This window comes from Gossypium hirsutum, chromosome A08, assembly GCF_007990345.1.
Source record: "Gossypium hirsutum isolate 1008001.06 chromosome A08, Gossypium_hirsutum_v2.1, whole genome shotgun sequence".
In the NCBI taxonomy this organism is placed as follows: Eukaryota; Viridiplantae; Streptophyta; class Magnoliopsida; order Malvales; family Malvaceae; genus Gossypium; species Gossypium hirsutum.
In genome coordinates this window covers 111,954,191-111,979,755 of record NC_053431.1, presented here as the reverse complement: position 1 = coordinate 111,979,755, position 25,565 = coordinate 111,954,191, and the positions used below count along the sequence as shown (strand labels likewise).

At 28.1% G+C, this 25,565-nt stretch overlaps 2 protein-coding genes across 2 annotated transcripts; both read right to left on the bottom strand.

Annotated features, from left to right (window-relative positions):
* Positions 1–17,075: 17,075 nt before the first annotated feature.
* Positions 17,076–18,747, bottom strand: LOC107919603 (transcription factor MYB39). The gene is made up of 3 exons (XM_016849036.2): positions 18,362–18,747; positions 17,540–18,259; positions 17,076–17,439 (listed from the first exon to the last, which is right to left on the bottom strand). Exons 1-3 carry the CDS (start codon positions 18,625–18,627, stop codon positions 17,403–17,405), a joined length of 1,023 nt encoding a protein of 340 aa, XP_016704525.1. The 5' UTR covers positions 18,628–18,747; the 3' UTR covers positions 17,076–17,402.
* A 4,766-nt stretch (positions 18,748–23,513) lies between these two features.
* On the bottom strand, positions 23,514–24,917 carry LOC107919114 (transcription factor MYB39). Its single transcript, XM_016848642.2, has 3 exons — positions 24,563–24,917; positions 23,786–24,466; positions 23,514–23,689 (listed from the first exon to the last, which is right to left on the bottom strand). Exons 1-3 carry the CDS (start codon positions 24,829–24,831, stop codon positions 23,656–23,658), a joined length of 984 nt encoding a protein of 327 aa, XP_016704131.2. The 5' UTR covers positions 24,832–24,917; the 3' UTR covers positions 23,514–23,655.
* Between the last annotated feature and the right edge of the window lie 648 nt (positions 24,918–25,565).

Sequence of the window (25,565 nt, the reverse complement as noted above, 5' to 3'; positions counted from 1 at the left end):
GTTGATCTATACGAAGAATTTGCTTGAGTAAATCGAAATGGATTCTAAAGACCTTCTTGTCCCGAAGTGATAAAATGCCACATCCAGTACGTTAGGACACAACATTTCAGACCCTCGAGAATAAGTTGGTCTTTTGATTTTCAAAATTCACGTGTCTTAATTTTAAAAGGTTATACGGTCATTTGGATCAAACGAGAAAAATCGAAACCCAGTACGTTAGGGCATCTCTCGAATTTTCAAATACAGAACATTGTCTTATCTCGCAAAACTTTCATTTTTAACGAATTCGGGTAACAATTAATGCGACATGAATTTAGTAAAATGTAAAAATAGATCACGTTAATATACATAACAAAATAATATATGCATCGATATGAATGACAACAAGAAGGACAAGAACAAAATAAACAAACCATAAATAAAATAATAAATAAAAATATCAAAATCAAAGACCTATATTGTATAAATGAATAAACATGGTGTCAAGCGATTTGAACAATAATAATATTAATCATAATGATGATGATATTAATAATAGTAATATAATAGTGAAGTAAGCAAAAGGCTAAAATTTTAAAATTATATACATAAAAGGATATATATATAAAAATATGGTACGACCAAATAATTGTATATAGAAATTTTAAAGTAAACAATTATAAAAGAAATATAATGATAATAATAAGGGTAAAAATAAGAATAAAACCAACCTATAAAAAATAATAAATAAATAAACAAACAAATAACTATTAAATATTAACCAAACCAGTTTAATAGTATTATAATAATAATAATAATAATAATAAGAATAACAGTACATTAATAATAATATATGTTAATAACAACAATAATATAAAAAATAGGAAATAATAATATACTAATAAGAATAATAATAGGTTAATAGTAATAATAGTATAAGAAAAATAGCAATAGTAAAATCATAATATTCATGCATAAACATAAATGTAGATATAATACATAAAATAATAACAGAAAATGTAAATAGATAAATAAAAATAAGATAAATACCAAAATAAATATAGATGAAAATATAATAGTAATAAAAGTAATAATAATAATAATATAAATGATAATAATAATAAAAATAAAAGTAATAATAATATGTTTAAGTTATAATAGTAAAATAATAATGAGTGTGATAATAATATATTATCAATAGTAATAATAATAACATATTAAATCAATTAATTTAGTTAAAACATTGAATATAACAAAAAGGACTAATTTGAACCTAAAATGAAAAAAAATGGGGCCAATTTGAAAATAAACAAAGAAGAAAACAACCAAATCGAACACTCAAACAACAAAGAGGGACCAAACGGGAAATAAACCCTCCCTCTAAAACACGCAGCATCGAGTAGGACCTGATTGAAATCCAAGCACAAATTTGGGGCGAAATTAAAACCCAAAAAAAACTTAATTGGGAAGTGATAAAAAGCGGAAGGACTTATTGAGAAAATATCCCATCAGGACAAAAACGCGCGGATCCCCTAGCGGGTCGGGTAGCCTGCGCGGGTTAAGGGCCAAATGGTGCCGTTTTGTGGTCTCAAAAATCCCATTGAAACTACATCGTTTTATCCTTCTATATAAACCAAATTTAACCAAAAAAATGGGTCATTTCTACTGAAAAAAAAAACTCAAGAGGGCCCTTTTTCTTTTTCTCTGCTAGGGCTCCTGCGCCGATAATGGGTTCGGTCATTGGACCGACGCCGTCCGCCGCGCTGGCCACCGTACACGGTGGTCGAAAACCGAAAAAGTGTAAAATTTCCTTATATTTTTTTATTTGTCTATAAATATATACATATATGCTGTTTTTAAAATATAAAATAGAGAAAGATATGTATAAATAGGTCCGAAAAAGAAAGAAAAATAAAAAGAAAATAGATAAGCCTTTATTTTGAAACCTTTGAACTCTCTTTTGTGTTTCTTGCTATGGTTTTATGTTGGTGTTTAAATCTGTTTTGTGTTGATAAAAGCTTGCCGAATATTTTGTATTTGCAAAGAAAAGAAATTGTCGAATCCCACAAATGTTCTCTACTTGGCTTTTTAAAGCCATTTACATATTTTTCTTATTATTTTTGTACTGTTGTTTGCGTGTTTCTCATGCAAGAGCAATTGGGGCGGTGGAGCAGGTGGTGGCAGAAGGGCTGACGCCGGCGACATGGCAGAGGCCAGAAAAAAGGAACGGCACTAGGTTTATTTTAAGGTTTTCCTTTTTTTTGTTGTTTTATTTTCGGGTTGGGCTATTAGGGTTTTATTTTGGGGCTGTTTGGTTTAGTGGTTAGGTAGACTGTTTTAGTTTAGTAATTGGGCTAATTTGAGTTTTTGGGATAGTTGGGTTTTGGGGTAGTTGAGTTTTGGGCTGGGTAAATTGGGATTGTAACAGCTTTAATAAACATTATTATTATTTAGAATATAAATGTGCATATTAAAAAAATTGTATAAAAAATTAAAATAAAACTTTGATGTGGTAAATTTAAAATTTTACAAATTGGTGCGGTTCAAATCCTATCATGCATATTTTTCTTTATTTTTGTTAAAATTAAAAAGCTAAAATATCCTAGAATAATATTACTTATTTTAATTATGGAAGGACATTTCTATAATTTTCTAACTAAATTGGTACCTGGTTAACTCGTGGCACCACTAAATTAGTCAAGGTCTTTATTATTATTATTATTATTATTATTATTATTATTATTATTATTATTATTATGTTTTCCATGTTTTTGTTGGGTTGATTATTTGTTTGGCCAATTATGAAGTACAAATTTGAAGGTTAAAATATACTCTAAGTTCCTATACACTTTTTGCATTTAAAATTTAATCCTCTATTTTTATTTTTAGAATTAAAACCCTCTACTTTTTGGATATAAAAGTTTAGGTCTAGTTGTTACCATTATTAAAATTATTCTATTAAATTCACTGGTGTAATATTTTTTTTAAAAAAGAACCCATTTGGTATAACAATAAAAAAAACATTGAAAATGTTTGTGGATTTTTACTTAAAAATATCCATTCTAATTCATCAAGATAAATTTTTTGTTGGAATAGTATTTCTAAGAAAAATTGATGTCAATATTTTGATTAAAATAGTTACAATATTAAGTATTGAAACTAGCTAACGACATTATAAAAGTAGAAGGACCAAATTATGTAAAAATTAAAGTATATAGATTAAATCTCAAAATTACAACATAGTATAGGGACTAAATTGAAGTTTGTTCATTGTTTTAGAATGTTAAAAAAAATCAAGGCAAGCCCAAAAGAAATGAAAGACCACGTACTCGTCTCTAAAACTCTTAGGGCATTCAAATTATATATAAACATGTAACATTTTAATAGAAAAGTTACAAATATGAACTATTTAGACTAATTAATAAGATTATCAAAATATACAATTCAAATTATGTTAAAAATTAAAGTGTAACAATTAAATCTAAAATTTAGACATAATAGAGGGATTAAAACTAAAATTTAAATTTTTTTTATAATGCAAATAAAAGAAAGAAAAGAAAAAGGAAAGCACCATGATGGTGCGTGTCAACAAAGAAAGAATTACTACTTACTTACTAATATAATACCTAGATCACGCTTCATACTGAGTTAATTATTTGTTTATATCAAGTTATACAATAAAAATCTGAAGGTTAAATTATGCTTTAAGTCTCTATACACTTCGTATATTTGAAATTTAGTCTTGTTAAGTTTATTTTTAAAAATTTAGTCACCTACTTTTTGGACTTAAAAATAAATCCTATTGTTACCGCTATTAAAATTCATCTATTAACTTCTTTGATGTGGCATTTTGAAATTAAAAAAATCATTTAATATTCATGTAAGAATAATAATAACGTTGAAGATACTAATTAGGATATTTTTCTTAAAAACACTCATTCGAAATTGTCAAAATAATTTTTTTGTCAATGTTCTTAAAAAAAATTGACATCAAAATTTTGAGTGAAATGATCTATTTAGATTAACTAATGACATTAAAAAGTAAAGGGACCAAATTATGTAAAAAATTAAAGTAAATAGATTAAATCTCAAGTTTAAGCAAAGCTTAGGGGCTAAATTTAAAATTTAACCATTGTTTTATAAGGTAAAAAAGCAGCTAAAATGTAAATAGATTGAACAATATTAACTATTTAGACTAACTAATTACATTAAAAACTAGAGGGACCAAATTATGCTAAAAATTAAAGTAAATAGATTGAATCTTAAGTTAAGTATAGTTTAAGGGCCAAAATTAAAATTTAACCATTGTTTTACAATGTAAAAAAAGCAACTAAAATTTGGAAAATTGTATCATTCAAATTATATATAATCATGTAATATTTTAATTAATAAATTAATGGTATTAACTATTTGGACTAATTGATAAAATTATAAAAATATAAAGACCAAATTATATTAAAAATAAAAGTAAATAGATTAAATTTCACACCTATATGTGTGTGATCTAGTAAAATTTAAAGGTAATAGTATTTCTTTATGTAGTAAAAAATATAAAAGGCACATTTTATTTTTTAAAAAATATTTTCTATTTTTAATTTCATTTTTTAAAAAATATTTTTTATTTTTGGTAAATAAAAAATTTATTTTCATTAATGAAAATATTTTTATTTATTTTCCTATAATAGAAATCTAAAAAATAAAATAAAAAATAAATTTGTACATTTATGGATTTGAAATAGGATAACAAATTTTCTATTTAAAAATTATTGATAGAAAAAAAAATATTTTTGGATTTTTATGATTCCGGATCACAGTGAATTCATTTAAGTTAAAACTATTATTCTCAACTTTTTTAGTTTTATAATAGTATTTTTGGTGAAATCATTGAAAACCCAATGAAAATGATTTTTTATTGTTTTTAATTTTTCACATATTTTCAAATTCATTTTTCGAAAATCATTTTAAAAAATTTAAACAAAGTATATTTTCTTATATATTTTTTATTTTCTAAAAAATAAAAACAAAAAAAAAATCCTTGTTTCTTGAAACCAAATATAAATTAAGGTTCCGTTTGGTTTCAGAAAACATAGAACATTTTCAATTTCATTTTCTTGTAAAATGAAAAATATTGGAGAAAACACGTTTGGTTGACATTTCTAAAAATAATTTTTTAAAAATAAAAATAAAAATATGTGAAAATTAAAAAACAATAAAAAGTTGTTTTAGTTGTTTTCATTAAAAATGCTTTAAACTTTAGATGAATTGACACTTGGTTCAAACTAATATAAACACAATATTATTTTTTAACAGATTTTTCAAATATTAAATCTATTAATGTAATACACAAAAAAGTTGCTATAATTATGAAAGTAGCGAAAAATCAAGATTTTGCCCTCGATAAAGTGAAATAAAGGAAAAATAAAGAAATAAATGTGATAAAAAGGGGGAGAAGTTGAGTTATATCAATCAAAATTTTGATTAATAAGTATATTATGATGTATTGATTTAAGCAAGGATTGAATCATAAATGTGAGAAAAGTTTTGTAGCCCAATAATAAATACTCAGAGTTTGAAGGGTTAAAGTTCAAATATGATAACGTGGAAGGGCCAATAATATAAATATTTTAAGGGTGGAAGGATCTAGAAATTAAGAAAAATGGATGAATTAGGACCAATTTGAATAAGTGGAAAAAGTATGAGGGGTTAAATCATAATTTTATCAAGATGAGTGATGATTCAATGTAGGAATTTTGAAGGATCATAAGGGGCAAAATGGTCATTTGACAAGAAAGATAATTTTAAAAAGTAATGATGATGTTGGTGGTATTTTAGATTAATTAAATAGATAAATACTAGTTTATTAATATTTTGATTTGATATTTATTTATATTTTATTAATTATTACTTAGCATATAAGGAAGGAAAGATGAAGAGAATTCTTTACCCTTCATCTTTCTAACGGAGTAAGGAGAAGAGAAAAGAAAAACTTTCTTTGTTTTGCAACTTTAGTCTTTCTAGCAAAAATTCACTATTTTCATCTAAAAATTAAAAGATTTTTTATAATAGTTCAAATTTTAGCGATGTCATAAATAGTGGTTCGAGATCACCAAATTCGACAAATGAACTCGTAGATTATATTATTTAATATTTATGAGTCAAATGTAGCTTTTAAAATATTTTTGAAATAGTAAATTGTGTTTTATAAAGATTTATTTGGTCAAGAAATTGAGAAAAAAGTATCGAGATCTCGGTGTTATAAACCGAGTCATAAATATTTTTGTAAATATTTACGGAGTGTCAATAAGGTAGTGTTAAAATTTCGTTACAAAATTTTGACGTTTGGGTGATTAATTAAATAAAAAGGACTAAATTGAAAAAGTTGTAAAAGTTGATAAAAGGGTTAAATAGCTCAATTGTTAAATAAAGAATGACCTAAAGTGAAAATAAGCCCAAATGAGATATTTTGGGCTGCAATAGCTGAGAAAAATCAGGAAATGGGTTAAATAAGGGCAAAATTAGAAAATTGCCAAAATTAGCTACATAAAAATGGGACCAAATTGGAATATCTAGAATTCTCTTTATTTTCTCTTCATTTTCATCAGCTAAAAAACAACCATGAAAGAGGTTTAAAGATGGTTTTCATACTGTAGCTTCATGTAAGTTTAATTCTTGCTTTCTCCTTAAAATTTCTAAGATTTTGGACTTTTACAATTGGGTCCAACTTACTATGTCATTAGTTTTTTATTCCATGGCTAATTTTTAAAGTTTCTATGGATGAGTGCTGGAAGCATATGACGAATAAATATAGAATTGAAGCTTTAAGTTTGATATATGATGATTTTATCAAGTAAAATTGATGGAATTTGATTTTAGGACCTAATTATGAAAGAGTTTGGAATTAAGGTCTAGTGCTAAATTTCTGATTTTCAGGGGTTATGAAGTAGCTTAAAATGATAGACTAAAGTATTAATTGAGAAAAATTAGCTCAATTGAGGGGTTAATTGAGCAAGGACGGAATTGTATGAACTGTGAAATTTGGGGTAAAATGAAAATCAACATTTTACATTAAAACTGTTTTGGACAGCAGCAATAGTCTAAATTTAAAAAATCACTAAAAATTGTAGAAATCGAATGAGAGGATGAATAAAATATGAAATTAAAGATTATTGAGTCTAGTTTCTTACAGAAGAAACGATGTAAGTAATGGAATTGTAAATCATGAGATATAATAAATTTTGTGAGACAATGTCAGAATGACTTCGGGTTCTCCTGTTCTGACTTGGGAAAATCATAAAAAATTGAAAAAAAAATAATTAGGGGCTTAAATTTATATGTTTAGAATCCTGAATGAGTCTATATTCAAGAGAAATAAACGAGAACATTATTCAAATCCCGTACAAGGAGATAATTAATTTTTAGTGAAGAAGGGTCGGAACTGTCAGACAGCAGAATAGGGGTGACTTTAAAGAATAAACTGTACTTATTGGCTGAACCAAAAATTCTAAAAATTTTATGGTAAGAATATATGTAAGTCTAGTTTCATAGAAAATTAGTGAATATAATTTGGAGCTCCATACCTCAAGTTAAAAATAATTTAGTGACTATAACAAAGATGGACAGCTTTGGAATATAAATATAAGTAAATAGTGAAATTATAGATAATGTTACTTATAAGCATGTTATATACATTAAGGAGATGGAATGGAGAGGAGGAGGAAAATATGTGAGTAACTTACATAAATTGATCACATGCTCGATTATATTTGGTAAATGTTAAACTTTGTTAAAATGAAAAATGTTATAAATTCATTGTAACGACCTATATTTCACGGGCACGGAAAAATTGAATTTAGGGCCTCCGTCTCAGGAAAACGAGTCCGTAAATATTTATTAAAAATATTTATGAAGTTAGTTATGGGTTGAATTAGATTTTGATTAGGTGAATTTAGTTTAATTAGAAGTAATTATTAAAAATGACTAAATCAAATAGAGCGTAATAGATTAATTTTAAAATAGAGAAAAATGACAATGGACTAAATTAGTAATTAAACCAAATTAGTGACATGTGTAAGATAGAGAATAAATACATGTGTATTTAAATTATTAGTACAAATGTATGTTATATATATATTTACTTATTTATTAAGTAAAAGATATTTACTTATTATTATTATTATATTTTATCTATTAATTGAGATAGTGACAATTGTATGGTGATAAATAACACATGTGTACATGTGTGTATAAATACACATGTATTATTTTTATTTGTTATTATATAGATATTTTATAATTAAATATTAATTAAGTAAATAAAATGAAATAAAGAATAAATAAAATAAAGAAACAAAAGAAAAAGAGAAATAGTTACAGAGAATCAAACGAAATAGAAAGAAAGAAAGAAGAAAAAAAATAAAAAGGAGAAATTAGGATTTGAAAGCTTGAAAGTTAAATTGGTAAGTCAATTAAGTCCCTTTCTTTGTGATTTTGATGTTTTTGGAGTCTTAGAGTAAAGTACTCTTGAATTTGTGTGGAAATATTGAAAGTTGATAGACTTTTGAGTAGGGTTTATGTTGAATAAATGATGAAATTAGGGATCAAATTAATAGAATTATTGATTAAAATTGATTAAAGGACTAATTTGTGAACTAGCCTATAAGTTTTGAATTTTAGGGGTTAAATTGGAAGAAATTTGAAATTATGGTAAAAGATGAAAAATTGATGGTTATATTGAAGTTTTGATGGAAATTGAATAAGAAAATGATGTGAATTATAAAAAGAGAGAAGATGAAAATGGTTAGGACAAATTTGAGATTTAGGTAAAATGTGCATGAAAAGTTATTATTTTATATAAAATATGTGTGTTATTAATTAATTGTACTTATGCTAATTTTCATAGCAAACAAGGAAACCGAGACGTCGAATACGAAGGGAAAGAAAAAAGTGATCGAGGAATAGCTCGAGAAAAATATCGGTTTGTATTATCATAATTCAAGTTATCTCTTATTAAATGTGTAATTTTAATATATGTTTATGGAATTTGAATGTGAGGTAAGTAGTGATATTTGAATTGAATGAGAATCGGATTTGATTGATGATGTATTTATGTGTGAAATTGAATTGTATAATGATTTGTGGTGAATTTGAAATTGTGATTGAATTGTTATTGCGATGGATTTGAATTCGAATGATTACGATCAACTGAAAGTGAAAGTGATATGAATATGTGATTTTGATACCCTATTAACTGGTCGGGCTAGGGTAGATATAGTTGGCATGCCATAGGATAGGAAGAGATCAGGGATTCTTCAACCTCGAGTCGATGAGACACTTGGTGTATCATATTTACTTCGGATAGATTCGATGAGGCGTTGGTCGCCACTTTGCTTCGGCTTAGCCGATGAGACGTTGGTTGTCACTTATTTGCTTCGAGCTATCCGATGAGGCATTGGTCGCCATTCTGGTGTATTGGTTGGATTTGTGTATCTGCCAAAGTCTGAGTCATGTTAATAGGGGAAAATAAGTGAAATAATAAAATCAAATGAATTTGATTAATCGAGCTATCGAATAAAATGAGAAAGTGATATTGTTAGATGAAATGTGATATGAAACTTGTAAAGAGATTGAAGGCATGAACCAAAGGTTTATGAAGTGTTTATATTTGAAATGTGAATTGAATAATTATATGTGGTTGAGAGATGAATCAAAGATTCATGAGTTATTTGAAATCTCATTGATGATTTATTGGATCTATCATTGGAAATGATATAATGGAAATATGATAGTTTGGTATAAATATATATATGATTTGTATGTATGATTTGCTAATTATCTATGTATGTTATGATATTTTATTGTTATTATAATTTGAATTATGATAATACCACTGAGTATTTCCAATGCTCAGCATACGGTTGTTTTCCGTGAGAAAGGTTAGGTAAAGTTGAAGTTCAGTCAAGCATCCGAGTCAATCTCGATCTCAGCTCAATTTTGGTGATGCATCTATCTTTTAGATATGTGGCATGTACTAGGTTTGGTGTTTGTCACTTGTAAATGCTTTATATTTTGAATGTAAATGTGATGCATAATCTTTAAGAGGAAATGAAATGGATGAATAAAAATTTGCTAAGTTTGAATAGGTTTGATGAATGTTATTTGATCAAGGTTTATAAATAAATATTTTGGGCATGAATTAGGTGTGTATAGTATGTGAAAATAGCTTAAAAATGGTGAAAAATCATGTTTTCACATGGCCAAGTCACACGGGCGTTTGCCCAAGCCGTGTGGAAAAGTCAGAATTGGCCATAGGTTAGTTCCACGGCCGTGTGAGAAAATCAGATCTGCCCACGGGCTGGCCCCACAGCCATGTTCCAGGCCACACGGGCATGTGCCCCTATCTTCAAGGAAAAATTTCTAAAGTTGTCAGTTTAGTTCCGAGTCACTTCTAAAACATATATTGGTCCCTGTAGGCCCATATTAAGGACTTTAAGATGAAATTTGATAAGAATTGATTTGGAATGTAAAGTTTATGACTCGATTTTGTATAAATGTTAGTGTATAAGTCCGGTAATGCCTCGTAGCCCTATTACGGTGACGGCTTGGGGTTAGGGGGTGTTACATTCATGTTTGAATTAAATGTTATATATGTTAAAGAATAATTTGAATATTTGATATTGCCTAATAAATAAATATCCGATATTGCTTAGTAAATGTTAAGCCAAATATAAAAAAATATTGTTATAAGTGGAACATGTGTGAAAGAATGTGGTAAGTATTTTCATAGTTATTATTGAGCTCATTCACATGAATCTGCCATTTGAAATTGTGATAGACAGGAAGAAATAGTGAATGACATGCTTATGTATGGTTATATGTATTTATTTGAAACACAAGAAAATGATGGTTATATATTTGATATATGGAGACATGAGACTATGATATATGAACATGAAATATATTTTATAAATGTGTTCGTTCATAATTATAGAATTGTGCAACTCAAGTGTACTATTTGTATAAAGATAGTATTTTAGATGATTTGATGAGTAAAACTCCAATGTAAGATAGTCTGAAATCAAGACAAATTGTTATGAAAGCGTATTTAAAATACATAGATATGATTGTTATACGTTATGTGAATAAATGATGTGTAAAAGTATATGCATATATATGAGAAATTTAATGAAAGTTAAGCCCATACATGTTTCTTAATATTCATATGAATTATATATCTAACAATGTGATAAGAATAGGTATTAGGGCTCATAATCAATTCGAATAATTATGCTTTGCATAATTATGTTGAATATAGAGAAGCGGTAACTTAATTACCATGTTATACGAATTTATTAAATATTACATGTTTACTTTGTTTTACTTTTTCTTTTAATTAATAATGATTCGATAAGTTAAGGTAATGTCTCGTACCCTGTTCCGATGACGGATATGGGTAGAGGGTGTTTCATTTTTCATAGCCACCAAGAGAGAAAAATGATAAGGAGATTGTGGGGAGCTAGAATATCAAGTTAGATTTAAGAAAATAAAAATTAGAGGAGAGAGAAAATCAAGTTAAAGTTTGGTTTCAAGAGAATAAGGTATGGATATTAAGGTTTTATGTTATTTTCAAGTTTAGTGATAGAAAAACATAAATATGGTGTTTATTTGAGAATTAAAATGTGAAATTTGTAAACTAAGTGGTAATTAAGTAAAATATAAAGTGGAATAATTTAGTACGTGAAGTAGGAAATTATTATAAAAGCATAATAGTTGAGTTATGTGATAGTGAAAAATACACAAAATATTGGATAAGTGAAATTATGGAAAAATATTAATTTTTATGAAAATATGGACTAAATTGAAAGACTTGAGAAAAATATGTGGGGGAAATAATATAAGTGAAATGCATAGAAATTTGATGTTTAAACAATATAGTGGGATTAATTATGTGAATTAAGGCTCCGTTTGTTTAATTGAAAATAACTTCCGGAAAATAATTTCTGGAAAATGATTTATTTTTCTAGAAAAGTTAATATTTTCTGGTGTTTGGATGAATTTGTATAAAATGTTTTCTGTTGTTTGGTAGATTTCTTACAAATATTTCATAAAAATTGTTTTCAATTAAACAAACATACATTTGAGATTTTCTTAATTTTTCATTGTTTAATTAAGTTTATTTTTATCTATAATTTTATATTTTACATTATTTTTGCATATATTAAAAATATTATGTTAAAATCAGATTCATTACAACGTCATTTTTTAATTACATGACTACTAAGTGAGTATTTTTTATTTAAAAATGTGACAACAACAAAATTTACAAAAAAAATAAACGATGTCAACAATTGGACTTAATTTTCAAATTTGAAAAGTATAGGGACCAAATTCTTGAAAATAAAAAGACAAAGACTAAATTACAAATCTGTGAAGTGTACATAGACTTAAGACATATTTTAACCTTTATACTACAAAACATTTATTATTAATATATTTATAATTGTAATAAATATTTACCATTAAAATATTAATATGAATATTTTCAATAATATTTGAATAATATTATTTATAATTATTATTTTTAAAATTTAGTATTAAAATAAAATTAAAATATTAAATAATTTATTAAAATGATATATTATATTTATTATATTAATAATTTATTATATGACTAAATATAAATAATTAAATAAGTATGTTTAATCATATTGAAAAATAAAACATTTTAAATATTTTTAAAAATAAAAATAAATTTTATTATCAATATAATAATATTAAGCTTGATTTAAGTTAATTTTTATATAAATATAAAATTATTTATAGATGAGCTTTTTTTTTCGGAAAATGACTTACACTTTTCAAAAGGGTAAGTCATTTTATAGAAAAAAGGGCTTATTTTCCCTTGACCTGTAAATCATTTTCCGTTGACCAAACTATTTTCTGTGAAACAAACATAGGAAAATGCAGAATACATTTTCCGTAAAACATTTTCCGTAAAACCTTTTACATGTAAACAAATAGACCCTAAGTGAGATGAGAAAGAAAATGTATTTAATAGTGAATTGGGACTTTTATGTCAAAAAGTGGTTGAATTGGAAAGTTATAAAAGTTTACAAGAAAATATTGGAAAATAAAGAAGATAGTGAAAAATATAAGAATATATAAATATTGTAGTCCAAACTACAATTATTTTATAAATTGTGAAAAATTGAGGTTATATCGTGAATCTGGGAAATTTATATTAGAAATAGTAAAAGTGAAGTGATTAACAGTTAATATGAGGAAACAGATGTTGTGGTGAATTATGGAAATATTAATAAGTATTGAGATATGCTATATGTGTTATTGAAAGGAAAAAATATTGTTACATGAAATATTGTGATGATGACTAAATTGTAAAGTATGTAAATGTGTTATGTGAAATGTATAATAAGAATTATTAGTGATTTATAAAAGTTTATTAAGTATGTAGACAATTTACATATGTTATTGAGAGCGGAAGATATAATTATACTAAATATTGTTACAAGGAAAAAATTGTAAAAATTGTGAAAAGTGTAAAAGTGATATGTATGAATGATATAATATGTCTAAGTAGACGGGATTAGAAGTATTGGGATATAGGTGGCATGCCATTAAGGAAATTTTAGCGTGTTTATCCTCTTGCGCTTTAGCGCTTACTGTCTCGCATTCGATGCTTATCGTTTTGCACTTCGGTGCCTACTGTTTTGCACTTTAGTGCTTAGTGATTTGCACTTCGATGCTTATTGCTCTATTAGTGCACTTTAGTGCACCTCTGTATCAATTCCATATATCCCAAGTGTTCTGTTTAGTCTATTAGGCATCTGTTAAGAAGGTAAACGATTTTCATTATAAGGTAAAAGTTTATCTTTGACTATTGATTGAAATATTTAATCAGAAAAGTGAAGACATAAGTAAATTGAATGTATTTGAGGGAGTATAAGAAAGCAAAGGACTAGTAAGTTAAATGTGTAAAGATAAAATTGTGAATGAAATGATAAAGATTATTGATGAAATTATGAAAATTACATGTATTAAAAAGAGTAGTGAATTTTATGGGTTAAATTGAGGACTTAATGACTAAATTGTGAAATAAGTAAAAAGTGGCAAATGAGTATGATAATAAGAAAATTTGAGATGTAATATGATAAATAAACAAAGAAATTAAATATTAGGAATTAAGGAATTTAATAGATTTTGAATATCATGGATACTTACTAAATCTTCATAGACTTAACACATTTTGTTTATCATGCGTAAGTATAAGATAGCAAGCGTTGGATCGGAAAATTGACCTCGGTACATTTCATCACATCCACGAAGCTCGTAAAAGAGTCAGATGCAATTATTTTGGTTTAGATGTGGCATGCACATAGGCTTAATAAGCTATGAATAAAGTAAGTGTTGGAAGGACTAGAATGTAAGATTTTATAAACTCAATTGGTTCCATGAACTTATTAGAAATTAAAGCATGCTCAAACTAAGCTAGATAAAGACTTATATTCTAGTTAATTGGTATATTTAAGTGATGAATTTTAATGAGTTTGAGGTGAACTGAACTAGTTTTGAAGTGGTGGACTGTTTCGAATCAATGCAAGGGGTTTTAAGTGAAATTTTCCAAGTGTTTTTAAGAAAAAATTGCCCAAAGTATCGATACCTATATTCACATCAATGAAAATAGAAAGTTAGAATGCATTTTTTGTATCGATAACATTTTTGGTATCGATAGTGAAGACAAGGTATCAATACCTTCACTAAAATTTTGAAATTTACCCCTGTATTGATCAAGAATCATATTTTAATTCATTTCTAAACATACTCAGTTAATCAATAATGTCTCTAACCTTCTAAAATAATATTATCGGATTGATTAATTGAAAATTTCATCGTTTAATATTCAAACTACCTAGTAATTAGCCAAGATCGCTTTGGCCCCAAATATAATATTCCTATATTGAGTTCCGAGGACCGAATCGGGTATAGAAGTACTGGTACAAGTACCTAGTTCGAATATGTATACATGTAAAAAAAAATTATTTTGCTTTTGTTAGAGAAAAATAATTACCAAATGTATTTCATTATTAAAAACAAATTTTAATTTTAATTTACTAAACATGTTTTTCAATTAAAAAAAAAGAAAATAAAAAGAAAATATATTTAAAAAATAAAACAGAGCTTAAGCTTTTTTAAAGGATGAGACATGCAAATATATTAAAGTCCTCATGGAATTAAACATAGTATATCAAATAATAACGTCTTATGTAAAAGTATAATAGAGACCATTGTAGTAAGATTTATATTATATTTTGCCCTTATATTAAAAGAATAGATAAATTAATAATTTACACATTAAATAAAAAAAATAATTATTTTTGTTAAAAATTAAGCCTCATTTTCTAAGTTGAATAAGAATTTTTATTCTATTTTTACCGAACAGTTATATTATAAACTACAAAAAGGAGGATGGGAAAACTTATTTCTTTAAAAAATAGTACTTGCCCAAAGAATTAATTCAGAAAATTGGATTTATTAGGTTCACCCCTAAACAAAACCCAATCTTCTCTTACGCTTAACATTTTATACTTCCAAGCACCATTCCTATACAAGGCTTTGGGCTCTTAATTCAAATGGTTTGGACTCCTCTTCGAACTTTGCATAAAAATAAATTTAGTCCGTTTATTTATTTTATCATTTGGCTCTTATTTTTTATTATTTTAGTTTTCAACTTTTAAATTTTAGTTAAATTTACTTTTAAATAGAAAATTGACTGAATTGTTAAAAGTTTAACGATATTGATGTGGCCACTAACATACTAGTCTACATTTATTTTATAAAATTTAAAAAAAGAATTTAAAAAATTTGAAAACATTTAGAAAATTTATCCATATTAGTGGAGAAATATAAATAAAGTGCCACATGAGTTATCACGTCAATGTCATTAAAATTTTAAAATTTTAATAGTTCAGCCAATTTTTTTGTCCAATAGCAAGCAATTTGACTAAATTTCAAATGTTAAGAGCCAAAATAACCCCTCCCCCCCAAAAAAAAAATAAGAGTCAAAATGACAAAATAAATAAACATTAGGGATTGAATTTATTTTTATGTCTTTTTAAAAAAAATATAAATTTGGCTTTATTTAAAGTATTTTTGTCAAAGATATAAATAAAATACAATTTCTTTACACAAATTGGTTCAAATGTTTACACAAATTTTTTTAACCAATTACATCATGACACAAGATAAATTTTTTTCCTAAAATAGAAGTTAAATATTATTTAATTTCTATTTAATTTCTATTTAATTTCATCTTGTAACTTCGTATTCTTTTATTTAAAGTAAGATTATTGGAATCGAATCAGATATTGGATAAAAAAATCACAAATATATCAATTTAGAAAAAAAGAAATTAAACCATTTGATTTGTAAATAGATTAAACAGAATTTTCTATTTTTAAATAATTTTATTTTATAAAATTTTACTAGTTTATTTAATGTGAAATTGATATCCAGTGACTTGATAATCTCACCTTAGGGCGGGTGAAATAGATTGCCATGGCTGAAGCTGCCATTTTTCACTTATTTTATTTTTTATTTCCCTTCCTCTTAACAAAATTTAAATTTTTAAATAAAAATTATTTAAAGATTAAACATTTGAATTGCTTACCTTAAAAATTTTTTAAAAAAATTATCTGTTTTACTTGACGTTTTTCCTCCACAATTTGCAAATTCTATCTCTTAGCTTTGTATGTTTTTTATGAAAAGAGGAAGGAATTTTAAAATAAGTATTAGCTTTGAGGTATTTATTGATTTATGATATATAAAAAATTTTAAATATAAAAAAAAAAACTTGATACAAGGGAGAGAGAGTTTAGTTGAACTACAAAAAAATAAGGGTAGGGGTAGGTTTGTAATGGACGGAAACAATTTCACCGAAAAGCCTAATTATTCAACTAATATTTTGACTTTTAGTCACTAAAACAAACACTAACGTGCAAAACTGAAGTATTAATCCAGTTTTTATTTAGAAAGAAAAAAAAATGTTGTTTCTTAAAAAAATAAAATAAAAATGGAATCTTATATTTTCAGTAAAGCAAGTTTTTATTATATTCACATGAACTATATTTTTGATGCATGAATTAAAAGCAAGACCAGGGATTTAGTTTCACCATCCTTGGTTTGATTTTAAGGAAAAACAAATTACAAGGTATCTATGTTTAGAAAGAAAAATATTACATCCCATAACTTATTATTGTATTTTGATTAACCAAAAAACAAAAAAAATCTCAAACGCATGTGGGTGTGGGTGTACAAATTCTTACACATAGGTAGCTCAATTATTCAGCTTCCTAAATGAATCAAATAATGTTTCTCTGCTTGATCATATATGTATCCTGCCGAAAGCTGCTCTACCATGAGATAGGTGATGAGGATGATGAAGTTAAGCTGCAAATGCAAGAGAAAATAAATTTTATCAACTATTAAAGAAAATAAAGGCAACAAAGAAATGAAAATGATTAGAGAATCCAACAAGAGAAGCACTTACTCTAGAATTTCTTTCCAGTAGGAGCCATCGGCTTCGTCTTCCATGATTAGCTTATCCCAAGCCTCATAGATGGTGGAATCTGGTGCTGTCTCGGTCTTGTTGTCCGTCTGGTTTATCGATGAAGTCTGACCAAGCGATGCTGAAACCAACCCGGGCAGTGGATTTTCTGTTTGCTCAAAGGAGTTGCTCAAACTCTGATTATTCATGCCAAGGTTGCTTTCGTAGTTGAATCCATTTCCAAAATATGCACATGGGTTCTCTAGAGCCTGGAAGTCAGTTGATGTTTGAGAGGTTGCACCAGCGTTGTTTGTAATGTTCTCAGGTGTTGGGGCTAGTTCTTTATCAGAGAGGGTGCTTGTTCCATCGAGTAATCCTTCAATAGGGTAAGGGTTTTGGGATCCAAGGAAACCGGCTGTGTCAACAGTTGCAGGTTTGTTTGTGTTGATAATTTTCAGTAGGTTTTGCAATAGTTGGGTTTTGGCTAGTTGAGCAGCATCAACCTGTAGTTTAAAAGCAGTGTCCCAAGGATTCATGAGGTTGCCTAACTGTGAGGCACAAAGCAACTGGGAAAGATTTAAGAGATGATTAAGATCAGTTCTTGGCTTGTGGGTTTGAGGGTCGATTCCCATGTTCAGGAGCTTCTTCCTAATCTGTGTATTCCAGTAGTTTTTTAGTTCATTATCTGTTCTTCCTGGAAGATGAGCAGCAATCCTAGACCACCTGCAACAAACAAGGTAAAACCAACCATAAATACCTTAGATGCTTTTCCTTTACTCTTTTTTTTTTTTTTTCTAAAATCCAAAGAAAACAGGTATTACGTACTTGTTTCCAAGAACAGCATGAAGGTTAATAATAACTCTCTCTTCTTCTTCAGTGAACTTTCCTCTTTTGATATCGGGCCTTAGATAATTAGTCCACCTTAATCTGCAACTTTTGCCACATCTGTTTAAGCCTGCAAGCTTTGGAAGAGCCCTCCAACTTCCATGTCCATGTTTGTTAATGCAATCAACCAGCTTCTGGTCCTCCTCTGGAGTCCACGGCCCCTTTTTCAGGTTGGCATCCTCTGCGCAGCACGGAGACCTACCCATTGCGGCTGATGATAGGAAACAATAAAGTAAATAACCAGGAAAGAATCAGATATCAATAAAAATGGGGAATCTCTTCTTGGTGAAGGGCTGCTTAATTATTGACAAAGCTGGAAAAAGGAGTTTCAGTATCGATATTGTGAGGAGATGGAAGACATGCAGGTGGTTTTTATAGGTGCATGGTGGTTTACGTGATTCAAAGCAATGATGTCATTAACATTCTTTCTTGCAATTATAATATTAACAGTTTCAAATGGCAAGACAAAGACCGGAAATAACCTGGCAACAGGAAGCGCAGGGCTGCTTAAAATTATATTACCATTTATTTAAAAAGAACCCTAAAACCGGGTTAGGTAATTCTGCAAATTTTGAATTTAGTATAACGATGAATGATGTGGTTGAATTTTTATCAGGCGCGTGGCGCTAGGAACCCATCAGCCTTCTTTTCAGCCAACAAGCAACCTTAGCCTGAAACTACGCACAATGCAGTAGTAGTTTTTAGTGGTATAATAATATAGAGTTAACCTTCACAACACTTGATTTAGCAGTTGAAGAAGAATAGTATTCCTTTTGGTTACTGTTTTTCTTTCAACCAGTTAAAGTATTAGGTATAAATTCAATGTTTCAAAAATTTAAGCTCAATTTCTAAATTTATATTAGAAAATTGTTTGATAAATTAGTAAATATACGTATTGAATATAATTGTTGATCGAGTTTTAACTTGACTGGCTTAGGTATTGTGGCCAATGTAGGAGGACATGGGTTGCGGAAGGATTATGGGTAGTTCTAGGTATTGTATTAAAAAGAGTAGATATGATTAGAATCTATAATGAGATTGTTTAAAAAAAAGTATTGAATATAGTTATATTGTTTGATAAATGTAAATATTAATTTTTAAAAGATTATTTATTATAATCTTATTAATATAATATTTTATATTATTTTGGATGGTTTTGGATGAAAGATAAATATGACAATTTAAATATATTATTTTCTAAAATAATAATTATTTCAATTTTTTAATAAAATAAATTAATTTAATATTTCCTACATTAAGTAACTACCTACCTACTTATCTTATTCAACACTTTTTTTTATTGAAAACTTTATACTAAGTAAAAATTAAAATGATTATGAAACACATTTAAAATATTAAATGTTGAAAATTTCTATTTTCAATGGTTTATCAAACACACCATAACTTAATTTAAATTAGAATATGAAGTATAGTTTTGATAATCACAAGATCTTTTAAGGATTGGGCTACTCACCCAAACTCAGAAGTCCACTCGAAATATGAAAGAATTTGGATAAAACTATTAAGCCCCCAAAAAAAGACTTGTATAAAAAAAATAGGTGCATTAAAAGTATGGTCTAAGCTTGGGCTTTAATGTTTAAAGTTTAAGCCCAATCTAACCCGATTGATTTTATACTTTTGTAATATATTTTTATTTTTACATGCTATATAATTTATATCATATAAAATCAAATATATAGTAAATAATATACTACTATTAAACATTAAAAAATAAGGAAAAAGGCCAAAAGTATTAAATGTAAAATTAAAAATAATATATATATTTAAAATAATATGAGTGAGCTTAAAAAAATTCCATTAGTAATTTGTAAATAGGATAGATTTGGAAAAATTTTAAAACTTATATTTCGTGTTGGGTAAAACAACCATAAAAACACATTAATATTCGAATTAGATTTGACCTAAATCTATTAACATATCCTCATGAAGTAAATCATGTTAGCTGTGAGAATAAAAAAAAAGTTCATTCAACTCAAAGCCATACTACATCGCCAAAAGAATCACCTCGCTTTATACTGCATGATTATGATTATTAAACGATGTCCTTCATTAACACATGTTTCTTGTATGCTCAGCACGTTGAGCCTCGCCAATCATATCAAAGCCCCCTTAGAGTTTTTTTTTTGGATGGGCGGTGCTCAACATTTTTCTTAAATTACAGAATATCATCCTCAACAATTATAATCTTTGACTCTCCCACATGGAGTATTATATTTCGTCTACGATAGCTAACGATTCAAAGCAGCTTCCTTGCTTAAAATATATTCATCCTTAAATTTATTTTTTTTGGTATGATCTTAAATTGTGCCCTCACCATATAACTCAACAGTTCTTTTGACATCATTTCAATCGTTAGTTCTGCTACGTTCAATGTTTATATAAATTAATTCCAAAAGAAGGGTCTCAACTGCTCTTTCAATATTTTGTATTTGTTTTTGGTTGATCATCCAATAACCAAAGCAGCCTCTCTTTTAGTAACCAGTCCATTAGATGATTAAATATACCAACTTGGCAGCTTTGAATATATATGATTCAAAATCAATATTACAGCAAACATTATGAAAACAAGATAAAATCAAAGGAAATGGGTGATTCCGCAAAATCTATTCAACTAAACAACAAATAAACTGTTAAAAGAGTAATTAACGAATTCGATCATCTTCCGCGTTAAGGCCGTGTGTGAATTCATACATGAAATCTTCGGGATGGAACCAAGCAATCAAATTTATATATATTCACATTTGACTTGCAGGGTAGAATTTAAAACAAAGATTATAAAACTGTGCATTGATTAGAAGTTGCCGTGGTGAAATTATATGTCAACTCTGCATCATAGACTGAGCTCAGCTATTATGTTTTAACGTAATTTTGCTTGCCATACATTAAATGGTCAAACTACATCCATTTCTAACTTCAAAACCAAACATTTACCAACCCTTTAAACCATAGATTAGGCTCTTCAGCTACCTTTTTTTTTAAAAAAAAAAGAAGAAGAAGAGGAATAATGAAGTTTATTTCAATATTATAAATAAATATGCATGATATTCAAATGTTATGTTATGTATGTATGTTGTAATGCTACAAAAGGAAATACTGTATAATCTAAGAGCAAAAACAAGATTTGTCAATACGGGTCCTTAATTAATTAGGAGTGTATGAGTAATATTTGAACACGTTGCTTATTTTTCCCAGAAAAAATCAGTAGTTAGTAGAATTCACTCATATTTTCTTTAGTTTTGAGTGTTTAACATTGTCATGATAATATTAATATATAAGTTATTTTGACTTTGCTATTATATTTGGTTAGATTAGATGTAGGTATTTTATACAAATCAAAAGGTTTGATTCTTCAAAATACAGTAGCAAAGGTCAAAGAGAAGATGTGGATAGTAGGATTTTCTGGGTTTTATATATTTCAGATTTCCTTAGCCCATATCCTTCTTTGACAAGTCTGTTACATAAGAAAAATCAATGTGAAAATGATAGTAATTTGTAGAAGTTAATGAATAATCTGTAGACTATATCAGTTGTTAGATATTTAACATGCAAAGACCATTGACTGCAATTAAACGACGAGAAGAAAAAGACAGTCAACTAGCTAGGAAACTTGAAAACTAATTGTAATTTAAAACAAAGGGTCTTTATAGCTGTCTCTTCGGAATAAAAACTTGGGAGGATACGAAAATAGAACCTAAAACTTAAGCCCTTTTTATAAAAATAATTAAATAATGTTTGAAGGTTGTGAGGAACAAGGCAGGAATTTGCTCGGCGGCGTATGCTTCCGTTAATGTAGGTATTGCATGCATCGAATTTAACCGAAGCGGAGGAAACAAAAGTTGTCGTAATGAAAGAAACTAAACCATAAGAAACAAGTCATTTTATTATATTAATTAATCATAACTAAAACAAAATTTGATAATTAATTAACTTTGTTCTTGTTGGACCCCTCTTTTTTGAGAAAAATTCAACCCTAAGTTTTAAGTTGATATTATATGAAGAATCCTAATTAAATTAAATATACATATTTCATTATTGATTAAATTTTAACTCGATTGGCATCGGTATTATTGTCATTGTAGGAGGATGTGAGTTCGAGCATGTTGAGATGCATTATCTTTTTATTTAAGGGTTAAGGAGGGGCTATGATAAAACAAATATTATATCAAATAGAACAAATATTATAAAAACCTATAATGGGATTAATATTAAAAATATATATATACACTTACTTTATTAAACAAATCAATCAATATATTGATCTGATCATAAGAGTTGAATTGATCTTTGAATAAACCGTTCACACAAAAAATCAGTGATTGAATTGACTGATAAACTTGAAAATTGATGGTTTAATAAATTCGATTATCCATCCGACTTTTAAACCATTTCCCTTGAGAGGAGTATGTCCTTGGCTAACCATATTTAAATTTACTCCAACACCCAAAACTTGCAACTCAAAGATGAGGCGATGCATTGCTGGTCAGTGACTTTGTATGTATAGTATTGGAGCCAGGGTTTGGATTAGAATTTCTCTAAAATAAAATATGTATTAATTTAATTGGAGATTTGTTTTTCCTTTCGGAGGTCAAATGTGATATAACCCAATTGAACCATGATCAGCTAGTGGGAATTAAGTGCAATTCTTTTATATACCCTTAGCAGCCAAACTGCATGCCCAAAAAGTGCAAACACTTGACGGATCATATACACGTATGTATTACGTACTTTCTGTTGTCATTAGATGGATCGATATACATACATATTGGCAGGAAAGTAGGGACCTGTGCCATCGTTGATCATCGGATGTGGATTTCGGGCGGCATGCATGTTAACCTAACCTCACTCACATCTACTAATTAATTAATTAATGCTATCAATGGATATAAATATATGGCTGAGTAACCTATAGATTCCCCAATAATCTAAGACAGACAAAAACAATTATAATATTCGATGTTATGAACTTAATGTTTTTCAGCCCATTTTTAATTGGAAAGGAATTTACAGACATTTAATTTGAATAAAAATAACAAAAAAAAAAGATTTACAAGAACTTTGAACTAGTTGTCTCTTACAACAACATACAGTAGCTAAATCAAGCTTTTTCCCAAATGAATGAACGAATTAATAGAAGAAGAAATCCGCTAAAAGGAAATTAAAGAAAAAATGAATGAAATATTTCTCTTTGATCATGTTGATGTTGTCTAGTATCTTCATAGTATGGGAGATGATGGCGACGATGCCAAACTGCAAAAATAAAACCATTTAATATATTAGTATTAAATGTACATATGAGACTAATAAGGAAATGAATCAAAGTATATGAAAAACAAGAAGACTTACTCAAGAATATCTTTCCAGAAGGAGTTATCAGTTTCATCATCCATTAGCTTCTCCCAAGCCTGGAAAATGGAAGAGTCTGGTGACATGGTTGAGCCGTGATTGGTGTTGGTCTTGTCGTCTCCCATTTGGTTCATGGAAGTAGTAGCAGTCTCAGGAGATTCCGGAACCAATTCAGAAATTAGAAAATCACTGATATCTGAGCTTTCATAACCTTCAAAACTTGCCCACGAGTTGTCAATTACACCCTGACTCTGGTGTTGATCACTTGATGTTTGAGACATTAAATGAAATTTCTGAGGAACTGGGGCTGGTTCATCGGCATAAAGAGAGCTTGTCCCATTTATCAATCCTTCATATGGGTAAGAATTCTGGGACCCCACTAAACCAGCAGTAATAGTTGAGAGTTGGTTGGTATTCAGGGTTTGGATTAAGTTCTGCAATAGCTGAGCAGCATCAGCCTGCACTTTAAGAGCACTACTTTCCCAAGGATTCATCAAGCTGCCTAACTGTGCAGCACAAATCAGCTGAGTAAGATTCAAAAGGTGATTGAGATCAGTTCTTGGTTTGTGGGTGTTTGGGTCGAGTCCCATGTTTAGAAGCTTCTTCCTGATGTGGGTGTTCCAAAAGTTCTTGATCTCATTATCTGTTCGTCCAGGGAGATAAGTAGCAATCTTTGACCACCTGTACAAAATTAAATCAAAGCCGTTAAACCTTGAACATGAACAATTGCGAAGATTTATCATTGGAATAAACAATATGAGATATAAATATATATACTTGTTCCCAAGAGTGGAATGAAGGTTAATGATAAGTCTCTCTTCTTCTTCGGAGAATCTCCCCCTCTTGATGTCAGGCCTCAGATAGTTTGCCCACCTTAGCCTGCAACTCTTTCCACATCTATTCAAGCCAGCATGCTTTGGAAGAGTTTTCCAATTGCCATGGCCATGCGTGTTAATGTACTCAAGCAACTTCTCATCTTCTTCTGGAGTCCATGGACCCTTCTTGAGAATAGCATCATCAGAACTACAGCATGGAGACCTTCCCATTTTGCTGATCACCAACGAAACTAATAATAAACCAGCCGAGCACAGAAGAATCAGGTATCAGATTAGCTGAACTGAACCGCTCTTAGATGCGGGTTTTAACCTTGAAAATTTTAAGGTATGATGATACGAAATGGACCTGGCTGGCCTGGTTTTATAGGAGAATATGACGGACTATCTGATTCAAACGTATGATGTCATTATAGTGCCTTTTGAAGGTTTCCTAGATGAAGGCACCCATTCTTAGGAAGGAACCTGGAAATTCATAAATTTATTGAAAACCCATAAATCCGGATTAGGCAGTACTAGAAGTAGAATGGATGGATCGATAAAGTGGTTTTTTTTTTCGTATACGAGTTTGGAAAAAAAAGAAGAAGAAGATTTACTGCAATAGTTGAGTTGCTAAGTAATTTAGCAAATCAAAGGGGAGAGGGACCTTCGGCACTACAAAAAGTCTCATTTTATTAGCATTTATATGCCAGTAAAAAACAAAATAATCGTCGATATTGAATTTCCCAACATTTAATGAACTGCGGATAAAAATGTTTAAAATATTACAACATATGCTACCTTGGTAAATAGAAAAATTAATATTAGAAGATTCAGGAAAATCATATATAATACGTCGAACATGTATCCGTCATCAGAATAGGGTTATAGAGTATTACAGGACAATGAAATAGTAAATCATTCAAATCTTACATTAATACAAACATGACCAAATTTCTTGGACATTA